Source organism: Callithrix jacchus, chromosome X (genome assembly GCF_049354715.1).
Source record: "Callithrix jacchus isolate 240 chromosome X, calJac240_pri, whole genome shotgun sequence".
In the NCBI taxonomy this organism is placed as follows: Eukaryota; Metazoa; Chordata; class Mammalia; order Primates; family Cebidae; genus Callithrix; species Callithrix jacchus.
In genome coordinates this window covers 148,404,869-148,417,923 of record NC_133524.1, presented here as the reverse complement: position 1 = coordinate 148,417,923, position 13,055 = coordinate 148,404,869, and the positions used below count along the sequence as shown (strand labels likewise).

Below are 13,055 nucleotides of genomic sequence, written 5' to 3'. Positions count from 1 at the left end.
TATTTCCAAAGTAGAAATTACTAGGCCCAGATGGTTTTACTGCTGAATTCTATCAAATATTTAAATAATGGTTAATAGCAATCCACAATCTCTTCCAGAAAATAGAAGCAGAGGGAACACTCCTAACTCATTCTGTGAGACTGTTCCATAACACCAAAACCAGTTAAAGATACACAAGAAAGGAAAACTACAGACCAATATCTCTCATGAACATAGATCTAAAAATCTTCAACAAATTATAAGCAAATCAAATTCAACGATGTATAAAAATAATTATACATCAGGACCAAGTGAGACTTATTACCAGTATGCAAGAGTGGTTCAACATTCGGAAATCAATTACCGTAACTCGTGATGTCAACAAGTGAATGAAAAACTATCATATTATTATATCAATGTATGCAGCAAATTCATTTGATAAAATCCACCACATTCATGATAAAAATAATCTCAGCAAATATGGAGTCTAGGGGGCATCCTCCACTTAAAAAAGTACATCTACAAAAGCCCTATATGTAATATTATACTTAAGGATGAGAGACCAGAAAAAGCGCAAGTATGTGTTCTCTGACAACTTCTATTCAACACCATACTGGAAGTATTATCTAATACATAAAGACAAGAAATTGAAATAAAATATGTTCTTTGGAGGAAGAAAAATTATGCCTCTCTTTGTACACTGATGAAATGTTTGTCTGTGTAGAAAATACCCTAGACTCGGTAACAACAACACACACAAGGTGACCCAAAAAGTGATTAGAACAAGGTCATAGAAAACAAGATTAATATAAAAATAAATTGCTTTGTCATATACTATCAACAAACAATTAAAATTTTAAATTAAAAACACTGTTTATAATAGTTTCCCCCAAACAAAATACTTACGTATAAATCTACAAAATACGTACAGGGTCTATATATGGAAAGCACACAGCACTCATAAAAGAAAGCAAAGAAAAAGTAAATGGAAAGTTATTTTGTATTCATAGGTTAGAGACAGAAAATTGTTAGTATGTCAATTTTTCCCAATATGTTTTGTACCTACAACATGATTCCAATCAAATTCTCATCAAGGTATTTTCTAGATATCAACAAACGACTCTATATTTTATGTGGATAAGAGTATCTTAGATAGACAATAAAATTTAGAAGAACAAAAAAGTCAGAGGACTCACTTTACTTAATTTTGAGACTTACTGTAAAGTTATAATAATCAAGACAATGTGGAATTGGTGAAAAAAATGAAAACATAGTTAAATAGAATAGTGTCCAGAAATAGATCAACACCCATAGAATCAACTTATTTCTGACAAAGGTGCAAATGCAATTTTATGAAGAAAGGTAATTTTTAAAATAAAATGTAAAACAAATCCAGACAAAACCTTAGACCTTTCACTAAAAACGAATCCAAAATAGCTTGTAGACCTAAGTGTAAAATGCAGAAACTATATAAAACATCTAGGAGAAAATCCAAATAACCTTGGACTTAGTGATGAGTTTTCAGATTCATGAAAGAAAATATCTGTGTTGTTTTAAAAATGTGTGCAGTCTGTGTGAAAAATATTGTAGGGATTGAAAATAAAATCCACAGAGAGAAAACAGTTGCAAAACACCTACCTAATAAAGCACTTGTATGCAAAATACAAAACAACTTAAAACTTAAAACAGTTGAAGGCCAGAAAACTCATTTAACTAGGAAAAGGATCTCAGCAGAAACTTCACCAAAGATACATAGGTAAAAAATAAGCATAGGAAAAGATACGAATATTATTTGTTATTATGGAATTTCAAATTAACAATAAATACCACTACACATCTACTGGAATGTATACAATTTTAAAAATACAAGTCCAATTGCTAGAAAAACACGCATAGCAGGAACTCTCACTCATTGATGATAGACATGCAAAATGGTATAGTCACTTTTTAAGATAGTTTGTCACTTTCTTAAATACACAGTATAGTCTCACCTTAGATCCAGCAGCACACTCCTGGGTATTTTCCTAACTGATTTGAGGACACACGTTCACACAAAATCCCATACATAAATGGTTCTAGCTGCTTAGTTGGTAATCACCTCAAACTCCAATATGTCCTTTAATGGATGAATAGATAAACAAACTGTGACACAGCCTTACAATGGCATATTATTCATAAATAAAAAAGAATAACTTACAAGACATAAAAAGACATGAAAAAATATTAAATGCATATTGCAACATGAAAGTAGCCAGTTGGAAAAGGCTATAGAGTACATGACTCCATTTATATGACATTTTGGAAAGGGAAAAATTATAGAAACAATAAACATATGTAGAAAAGTGTAAAAAGCTTATTAAGCACAGGTGATTTATTAGGGCAATGAAACTATTTTCATGATTCTGTAAGGGTTCATACATGACAGTATGTGTCAAAAATTATAAAACTTTATAGCACAAAGAGTGAATATTAATGTATGAAAATTAAAGAAATAATTTAAGAGATCAAGAAATTCCAGGATGAAATGCAGAATATAGCAAGGCATTCTAAGCGTTAAAAATGTATGAAACAATCTCACTAAAGAGCATGAGGGGAATTTGCACTGTAAGTGAATTGGAAATGAATGTTATAAAGCTGAGGTCAAAAGGAACTGTATATAAGTGCTATACTATAGTTAGTAAAGTTGTTTCCAACAGGAGTACAGATTAATATTTCTAAAACTAGTATACATGTATATTGGAATCGAACAATTAACTGAATGGATTGACAGATGACAGGAGATGGCTTTCTCATTGTTGGAACGGGATGTTACAGGTAAGCAAGGTGAGGAGGCTAGAATAATTTTTGTTATAACGGATTAGAGTTGGAGATGTCAGCATGAAATCATGTTTAGTTTAATATAGATACAGATGGTTACATATACAAATATTTACAGGTGTGTGTAGATACACATATATATTTAATTGCTCTGTGAACTGAGAAAGGCTGTAAGTAACAACTCTCCCAGTAGCAACAAGCACACCTAGCACTAAGATGTGAGTTTCTAAAACCATCATCTAGTAAAAATAATTAGGGCTCCTTGGAGAAATTGCTGACTCTGGGACTGGGACATGAAACACAGTTACCCCTCTGTGGATTCCACATCCATGGATTTAAAAATCCAAAGATCTAAAATATTCTGAAAAAACTGAATCTGTACTTAACATGCAGACTTTTATTTTCTTATCCTTATGCCCTAAAAAATACAGAGTAACAACATTTTTACATTATATTTACATCATATTAGGTATTTTAAGTAATCTAGAGATAATTTAAAGTATATGAAAGGATATGCATAGGTTATATGCAAATATTATACCATTTTGTATAAGAGATTGAGCGTCCTCAAATTTTAGTATTCATAGGAGGTTGTTTTAAAAAAAGTTTTGTGGGTACAAAGTAAGTGTATATTTTATGGGGTACATGAGATATTCTCATATCATGGAAGGTCCTAAAACCAATCCACCAAGGATACTGAGGGACAACTGTATATAAAATGAGCCTGGAGCATTTTGTAGTGCCAGAAACTAAGGTCAGAGAAACTTCTTAAGTGACATCACAAGTGCTACATTCAGCAAAATCCATACTACGGGAAACTGGACAAAACACACGATCTGTTTATTTATTTTTTGTCTTGTTTTAAATTGCAAGCTAAAAAACTTTAATGGTCAGATAAATTATAGATTAAAAAGCACTAAGTAACAACCATTACAATGATTAGATCATATTTAAACACTAATTCAAAGAAACTAATTTTTAAAGCATATGTCTGCCAGATAAATATAGAAATTATCTGGGTATTTGATGATTACACATTAAAATTGTTAGAAAATACAATTACATTGAATTTACATTTCACAAAAGAGTTATATTTTATAAAAACGTATGAAATAATTAGAAATAAAATGATATGATGTCTGGGATATGCCTCAAATCTTTTCAGTAGCAAGAGATGGAAGTAGGTAAGGGTATAATTAGAACCAGATTGGACAATGTATTGAAGATAGTTGATGCTGAGTGTCTGGTATATTGGTTCGTTATACTATTCTCTTTACTGCTGTAAATGTTGAGAATATCTGTAATAAAAACTTTTATTATAAATATGCCATTAAATTTGAAATCCTAAATGAAATTGACCACTTATAGGTTTAATCAAACAATACAAACTGAAACTGTACAATATTCAAAACTCAAGCCACTGCCAAATGTTCCAGGACAAGGCAGTTTTGGAGGCCAGTTATATCAAATGATCATGGAGAAACAAATTACCATCTTACGTAAACTCTTCCAAAGCATACAAAAAGATGGGTAATTTTTCAACTCATTTAGCCAGGCCAGCACTCTTTGATTCAAATGCCAGATGAGAACAACCAGTGAAAACAATGCTTGAGCCAAGCTCTCTCACATAACAGCAAATATTATAAATAATTTAATAGCATATTCAACCTAGCAGTGTATTAAATGAACAAACAAGCTGTGCCCAAGGTATAAAAATTATGACTTAACATTAGAAAATGCTTTTAATTGTAAAAAAAAATTAGAGGAGAAAAAACACTTCATTATGTCAATGGCTACATAAAAAGCATTTCAAAGAAATTTAACCCAAGATAATGGTAAAAAAAAAAAAAAAAGAAAGAAAAAGTAACACTAGAACAGAACTTGTATTACTTAAAATCTATAGCAAATGCACTTAAATGTGAAATGCTATAAGAATTCCTAATAAAGCCAAGAACAAGACAAAAATGTATGCTAGTTTCTCTACTGTTCAAAACTGCAGTGAAACACATAACCAGAGCTATGGGTACCAGGATAAATAAGACATACGAATTTGGAAAAGAGAGATATTTGGAGACAATGCTACCTTTAAAGAAAATTCAAAGGAATAGACATATGGAATATTTACATGAATAAAAGACTGTAGAAGAAAAACATTTTGTAGAAGCTCATTATAGCAAAATCAAGAAACTGGCCATACAAAAGTAGTAAATAAATACAGCATGTAATTTAAAAAATCCCATTAACAACAGCAAAAATCTCCAAAAATTACCTAAAAAAAAAATCCTAGCAAAAATGAGCAACATCTTCATGGAAGCAACTGTAAAAGTTTGCTTTTAGATTCAGGTGAAAGAAGTCCCAAATAAATAAAGCATTATACCATATCTATTAATGGAGAACAGAATATTTGAAAAGTGTGAATTTTCCTTAAATTGTTTACAGAGTTAGTGCCTTACCTTTAGGCCAAAATGAGCATCAAGTGCATATTCCTAACTTACACTCCAGAATCAATCCTGGAGGGAAGAAGGGAAAAAAACCATAATCAACACTCAACAAAGTCTATGCAGCAAAACATGATAGAACCCTAAGGAGACTGCAGAATGTTGAACTGGATCTTGTGTTTGGAGTAGGGGGAGTGGAAGACAACAGTGCATTTGAGGAGGTCTGTAGCCTGCATAGACGGCAAATAGGATGAGTGGGAGGAAATACTTAAACTTCTGGCCCTGCTTTATTGCACAATTTGAGGCAGCACCTCAAACCACAATGCCGGTAACCCTGGAGTGATATCAGGACATCAGGAAAGGTGAGGCTGATTGAGGTAGTATGACTCTGGAGTCTGTACTGACAACCACCTGAAGCCACCATAGTGACGACTGGTCTTTTTGAGAAATTATTAGAATATAAAAAATAGACTAGAAATAGGATAACCGGTGAACCACAAAGAGTAAGGTAGGTATTCTTTCGTGAAATGTTATATATATATAAAACATTAATATATATTTAAAACATTATATAACATTAATATATATTTAAAATATACACTTGGCAGACATTTAAAATATATATTTACTAGGAATGAAAGTTAGAAAAATAGAAATCACGGCATTGGACTATAAAATGTTAGCTAAACTCAAAATAGTAGGACCTCTCCACACCCCGATGCTCAGCCTCTTTCTTGTAGAAAATATACCCTTTAGGGCAAAAAAAAAAATGACACGTCTACTTCCGGCTTGGGAAGAGCCCCCGTGGGAAGATGTGTATCTTCTCGCAGAGGTCACCACAATCTGGCCTGGGACCTGCAACAGTGCTCTGCAAGAAGTGCAGCTGGGAAAATGCTTAGAGGTAACAGAAACAGAGCATCTCCCACCCATCACTTCATCAAAGAGCCAGAAGCCAGGAGGAGGACTCTCTTGAGTAAGGACTGAGGGTCCACCCGCTTTACACAAAGGGGCCACAGAATACAGGTCAGCCCCTCCTGTCAGCCCTGGAAGACCCTGGCAATGTTGTCACCCTGATCACAACCTTCCCTGCACTGTCAACTCAGAGGACTCCAAGTCAAGAAACCTGATATAAGGGGAGCAGACATCCTCAGCATGAAACAGGGGTACAGGCTATTCCAGGAGTCAGGATTGAGACAATTGAGGGATGACTGAAAGACCCCACCGCCACCACGACCCACATCCCCACAATTCCCATCCCAGTCTCCACCCCCACACCTATCTTCACCACTACCCCTGCCGGAACCCCATCCTCAGCCCCACCCCACCCCATCTGGACTCCCACTCCTACTCTGCCACTCCCACCGCAACTGCAGCGGAATCCACTCCGCCCCTGCTGTCAACCCAGGGAAGCCCCAGGGGCAGGATGTGACGCCACTGACTTACGCCTCAGGGATCAGAGAGACGCGAGATTCTCGTTCTGAGAGACAGGCTTGATATCGGCTGAAGAGAGCGGGCCCAGGCTCTGTGAGGAGGCAAGGTGAGAGGCTGAGGGAGGAATGAGGACGCCCCCAACCCGGACAGAAAGCCCTAAATAATCCAGCGCTGCCTGTTTCTAGCCCTGGACCACCTGAGGGCAGACTTCTCAGGCTGGTCGGTCACATCCCCGCCCCCACTCTCTCCCGCCGCTTAAGCCGCAGGGGACGCTGGGAATCAGAGCTCGTTGTGACTAAGGCAGAGCTGATTAGGAGGGAGCAGCGCCTAGGTTCTGCTAAGCATGAAGGTCAGCACATTCAGGAGGGGATCTGCCCCTGATGCCAGTCCTGGGAACTCCTGGGCATGGACCAGGAATACAAATTCTGACCTCCGCATCTGGGGCTGACAGAAGAAAGGAGATTGGTACTATGAATGCGCTTTTGGGGGAGCAGAGAGAGAGGGCCCAGGCCCTGCTGGGAGACAAGGGAGGCATGAGGGGATCCTAGGACAGGATGCCCACCCCACCCCTGTCTCAGAGTGAGACACTTCCTCACTCAACCTCCGGAATCCAAGGGACAGAGACTCAGGTCAATGGCGGTGGTTGGGGGGGTCGGGGGGGGAAGATGGAAGAGAGAGCAATCCTGCCAGGAGTCAAGAGAAGGAAGAAGAGAGAGGACTCATGGGAACTTGTAGTCCAGATCAATGGAGACCTCAGCTCTGGGCGGTTTCAAGCACGGTGGCCCATGTGATGTGTCTTTGCTGTGCCTTTGGCGTGTCAATGAGGAGAGGGCAATGGTCTGAGTAGTGGAGTCTCAGGTCAGCAGGGGGAGGAGTCCCAGAACCCTGAGGGAGGACTCAGCAGATCCCTGCATCTCAGAACTAAAAAACTTGTCCCTCTTTTCAGCTCTGGAACCCCAGGCAGGACTGTGAGGAAGGTAAGTAGCCCCCATTTTCTCACCAGGGATCCCAGGGAGATGGTGCCTTGGCGTGCAAGACCCATACACGATTCAGCAGGAGGGAAAGGGCTGGGCTCTGTCAGAGTGAAGCTGAATACTTGGAGGATACCCAAATAGAGGAAGTCCCTGCCCTGTCCCCCTCCCCCTCCCTGCTCCCGCCAAATCCGCTCCTTCTGTCAGCTTTGGGAATCCCATGCAAGTGTGATCATGTGGTGCCTCCTCCCCTATTTCTGCCTCCTCGGTCTCAGGGAGCTGGGGTCCTTGGCCGAAGGGTTGCTAAGAAGTTATCACATGGTTCCACACCTGGTCAACAGAGGGAGGAGTCCCAGAATCTGCAGCAATGTGTGCCCCCTTTGTGAGGACTGGAGGTATCTGCAGCCCAGAAAGAAGGAATGCCACAGAGTCTGACTGTCCCCTGTTCTAAGCTCTGGGGGGTGCTGATCAGGATTGGCACTAAGTGGCCAGCTCACTTTAACTACAGGCAGGAAGTTGAGGAATCCTCAGGGAAATGCAGTCTTGGTTGTAAAGGGGAGATATCAGCTGTGGACACCCCACAGGAGGGATGGGATGTGCCTCATTCTTACTGTTTTTTTTTTTAAATCTCAGGGAGGTGAGAACCTTGCTCTCAGAGTGTGACTCAGGTCAACACAGGGAGCCCCTCTGTGTGACAGACACAGTGGGTGGCAGGATGTGACAAGAGTCCAGGTAAGGAATCTGAGGGAAATTTGAGGGTGCCCCCAGGCTGTAACACAGATGGAGGCCCCACAAAAATCTGCCATGAACCTACTGTCACTCTGGAGAACCTAGTCAGGGCTGTCGGCTGAGGCCCTGTCTTATACAAGGACAGTTGGTCTCTGAGAGGGAGAGGTGTTGGTCTAAGGGGGCCACACTCAGGTCAGCAGAGGGAGGGTCCCAGACCCTGCCAGGAGTCAAGGTGAGGACTGAGGGAACCCCATTTTCCAAACACACAGGACCCAACAACACCCTGACCCTTCTGTCAGCCGTGGGAATTCACAGTGAACTGTGGGTAGTTGGACTCCCCTCACTTCCTCTTTCTATGTCTTCTGTAGATAGGGCCTTGGTTTAGGGAAGTGGCCTCAGGTCAACAAAGGGAGGGTCTGAGGCCCCATCAGGCATCCAGATGAGGACCAAGCAGGCTCCTCACCCAGGACGCATGGACTCAGCTGAATATGGTCACCTCTTGCTGTCCTTTCTGGGAGGACCTCCATAGTTGTGGCTCCACCAGATCTGGGTCCCCTCATGTCTTCTATTTTGTATCAGGGATGTGAGCTTTTGATCTGAGAATTTCTTAGGTCAGCAAAGGGGCAGGGTCCAGGCTCTTCCAGGAGAAAGGTAAGAGCCCTGTGTGAACATAGAGGGGGCTATCCACTCCAGAGTAGTGGGGAACTCACAGAGTCCAGCCCATCCTCCTGACAGCACTCAGAGGCTGGGGCTGTGCTTGCAGCCTGAACTCTGAGGGCTCCTCAGTTCCTTTTTCAGGAGATCCAGGGACTGTGAGGTGAGGCCTTGTTCTAAGACAGTGTTATCAGATCACAGAACAGAGAGGGCCCAGACAGTGCCAGGCTTCAAGGTGAGGTGCATGACCTGAATGTGCACCAAGGACCCCACCTGCTCCATAGCAAAGTGAACCCCACTGCACCAATTCCACCTACCAAACTGCCAGTCCTGGAGCTGTGGCCTCTGCTGGCTGCATCCTGAGGAGCTATCTCTCACTTCCTTCTTCAGGTTCTCAGGGAACAGGGAGACCAAGGGGTCAAGAGCTGTGGAATACCACAAAGCAGCACTGAAGGAGACCTGTAAGTTGGCCTTTGTTAGAACCTCCAGGGTGTGGTTCTCAGCTGTGGTTCTCAGTGGCCACATACATCCTCCCTCTCTCCCCAGGCCTTCGGGTTCCCATCACTCAACTCCTGCCCACACTCCCACCTGCTACACTGACCAGAGTCATCATGCCTCTGGCTCCAAAGCGTCGGCGTCTCATGCCTGAAGAAGACCTTCAATCCCAAAGTGAGACACAGGGCCTCGAGGGTGCACAGGCTCCCCGGGCTGTGGAGGAGGATGCTTCCTCATCCACTTCTACCTGCTCCTCCTCTTTTCCATCCTCTTTTCCCTCCTCCTCCTCTTCCTCCTCCTCCTCCTCCTGCTATCCTCTAATACCAAGCACCTCAGAGGAGGCTTCTGCTGATGATGAGACATCAGATCCTTCCCAGAGTGCTCAGATAGCCTGCTCCTCCCCCTCGATCATTGCGTCCCTTCCATTAGGCCAATCTGATAGCTTTAGCAACCAAGAGGAGGAGAATCCAAGCACCCTACAGGCCCTGCCAGACACTGAGTCTTTATCCAGAAGCGAGATAGATGAAAAGGTGATGAATTTGGTGGAGTTCCTGCTCTTCAAGTATCAAATGAAGGAGCCAATCACAAAGGCAGAAATACTGGAGAATGTCCTAAAAAATTATGAAGACCACTTTCCTGTGATGTTCAGTGAAGCCTCTGAGTGCATGCAGCTGGTCTTTGGCCTTGATATAAAGGAAGTAGACCCCACTGGCCAATCCTTTGTCTTTGTCATCTCCCTGGGCCTTACCTATGATGGGATGCTGAGTGATGTCCAGAGCATGCCAAAGAGTGGCATTCTCATATTTATCCTAAGCATAATCTTCATAGAGGGATACTGCACCCCTGAGAAGGTCATCTGGGAAGCACTGAATATGATGGGGCTGTATGATGGGATGCAACACTTCATTTATGGGGAGCCCAGGAAGCTGCTTACCCAAGATTGGGTGCAGGAAAACTACCTGGAGTACCGGCAGGTGCCCGGCAGTGATCCTGCACAGTATGAATTCCTTTGGGGTCCCAGGGCCCACAATGAACTTAGGAAGATGAGTCTCCTGAAATTTTTGGCCAAGGTAAATGGGAGTGATCCCAGATCCTTCCCACTGTGGTATGAGGAGGCTTTGAAAGATGAGGAAGAGAGAGCCCAGGCCATTGTTGCCACCACAGATGATACTACTGCCATAGCCAGCTTCTCCTATCCTGAATAAAGTCGGATAGACTCTTCACTGTGTGTTCAAAGGGAAGCCAAATACCGCATTATAGCACTCATATGTGGAGTGTTAAAAAATAAGTTGATGTTATGGAAGTAGAGAGTAGATCAGTAGTTACCAGAGACTGGGGAGAAGGAGAAGATAGGCTTGGAAATGATTAGCCAACATGGAAAATTACAACTAAATAGGAGGAATAAGTTTTAGTTTTCTATTGCACAGTAGGATGACTAGTAAACATTAATATATTATGTATTATAACACAGCTCGAAGGAGGGCTCTTCAATATTGTTACCACAAAGAAGTGATAAGTGCATGAGGTGATGATACACTACCTGATTTATTATACTACATATACATGAATCTAAATATCAAATTGTACTTCATAAATATCTATAATTACATGTCATTGTTTTTAATTTATGGAAACAAATGACAAGAGAAGTCAGTGATGTATGTAGTCCAGGGCCAGGTTGAGGCTGAGGAAAATACAGTGCCTAACATCTTTGTCTTACTGTTCTCTTTGGATAACTTGGGGACTTCTTTGCTTTTCTTCTTGGTATTTTATTCTTTTTTTTTTTCAGAGTCTCATTCTGTCACCCATGCAGGAGTGCAGTGGCGCAGTGTCGGCTGACTGCAGCTTCTGCCTCCTTGGTACAAGCGACTCACCTGCCTCAGCCTCTCGAGTAGCTGGGATTATAGGTGCATGCCACCAAACCCGGCTGATTTTTGTTTGTTTGTTTGTTTTTAGTAGAGACAGGGTTTCACCATGTTGGCCAGGCTGGTCTCAATCTCCTGACCTCAGGTAATCCACCCGCCTCAGTCTCCCAAAGTGCTGGGATTACAGGTGTGAGCCACTGCACCCAGACTCTTCTTGGTGTTTTAAAATGTTGTTACTTGTACTAGAATGTTTATGAGTTTCAGAATCTAAAGTCACACATGTATTTCTCTTTATCCAGTTTAAGAAACAGTGTTGCTCTTTTGTAAAACATATTAGGAAACCTTCCATCTTATTTGTAATCTGTAATAAAATAACATGGAATTGGAATAGCAATTTTCTTGGAAATATGAAAAAATATTAGTAAAATAGAGAAAATAATTTTAAGTGTTGGTATTTTTCTTTGTTATTTTTAGTTTATCATCCTGCAAAATTAGAAGTTTTATCCCTGGATCTTGTTGAGTCAAAATTAAACTGTAATAAATGAAACCTTTACTCACTTGTGCATTTCCTCCCCAAATATCCACTGAGCATCTGGTCTATGGAAAGCTATGGGTCTGTAGTGGAAATGCTAAATTAAGCCAGAACCACCTTTACCCATAGGGCAGTAGAATCTAGGGGCTGCAGTCAAGTAATAAGGTGGCGAGATGTGCTCTATGACCTAGAGGAAAGAAAGACAGGGATGAGGGTATTGGGCTGTAGGTAAGAGTAGTCAAGTGTACATCCCCTGAACCAGGACTTTTGGGGCTTTGAGAAACTGCTGTTCCTTCTGGTGAAAATGAATCCAAAGAAGCTGTGTGGTGCCAGACTCAGAGTCTCACATAGTTGAGAGAAAGTCCTGGGATGCAAAACTGCTCTGAGCAGTTCCTTTTGGGTGAACAGAAAGGAGTCTCCACCTGGGGCAGGAATGGAAAGTGTTCTGCACTCTTGTCTCAGTGCAGTTGAACACTGCATAATAACTAGATAATAGATGTCCATATCATATGCAGAGTCTCCTGAGAGATAAGGGTCTCATAATCAATAAGCCTATGAATTGATGCCTAGAAGTGAGCTGACTCCATTAGAGAAACATTTTAATTGGGTTACTTTTAGTGTAATTTGAACAACACTAAGCAAGAGCTAGATTTTGCGTGGTGATGATATGAATGAAAATCATGATTTGGATGGAAAAGAAGCTTGGAGAGCAGGAAGGAGTTGATCCTTGACTCAAATTCCATGAGCTTTGAGCAGCATTCAGCAGGGAGAAACTCCTGCACATGAAAATTTGAAAATATACCCTCTAAGAGGGAAAATCTGCTGAATTTTATATATGAAGCAACATTTGTGACTGATTTGGGGTTCTGTGTCCCATTGAGCTGAATATTCTGAGATATACTGGATAACAATGATAACAAAAATTCCAGAGTAGACTGTGGTAGAATCTGGGGTCAAATGATATCAGAAATAACAGCCCTCTGCCATTCATTAAACTTCTAAATACCCCAGGCCCTGAGCCAGGTGCTTCATTTATTTGCACACACTCCAGTAGTGCCATTGAGCAAGGCTTATCACACTTGCTTCATAGATAAAGAACCCAAGGCTCACAGGGCTTGGGCATTTTCCAGAATCACGTGATTAG

The 13,055-nt window shown here is 41.2% G+C and overlaps 1 protein-coding gene across 2 annotated transcripts; it reads left to right on the top strand.

The window, feature by feature from the left end:
* Window positions 1-6,689: 6,689 nt before the first annotated feature.
* MAGEA10 (MAGE family member A10) lies at window positions 6,690-11,822 on the top strand. 2 transcript variants are annotated; one of them, XM_035288470.3, is made up of 5 exons: window positions 6,690-6,771; window positions 7,612-7,642; window positions 8,270-8,368; window positions 9,410-9,480; window positions 9,566-11,822. In XM_035288470.3, exon 5 carries the CDS (start codon window positions 9,631-9,633, stop codon window positions 10,717-10,719), a length of 1,089 nt encoding a protein of 362 aa, XP_035144361.2. In that variant the 5' UTR covers window positions 6,690-6,771; window positions 7,612-7,642; window positions 8,270-8,368; window positions 9,410-9,480; window positions 9,566-9,630; the 3' UTR covers window positions 10,720-11,822. The 2 variants fall into 2 exon arrangements, with proteins under 2 accessions (XP_035144361.2, XP_035144362.2); XM_035288471.3 differs by lacking the exons at window positions 6,690-6,771; window positions 7,612-7,642; window positions 8,270-8,368 and having other exon boundaries at window positions 9,336-9,480; window positions 9,566-10,854.
* Window positions 11,823-13,055: the final 1,233 nt, after the last annotated feature.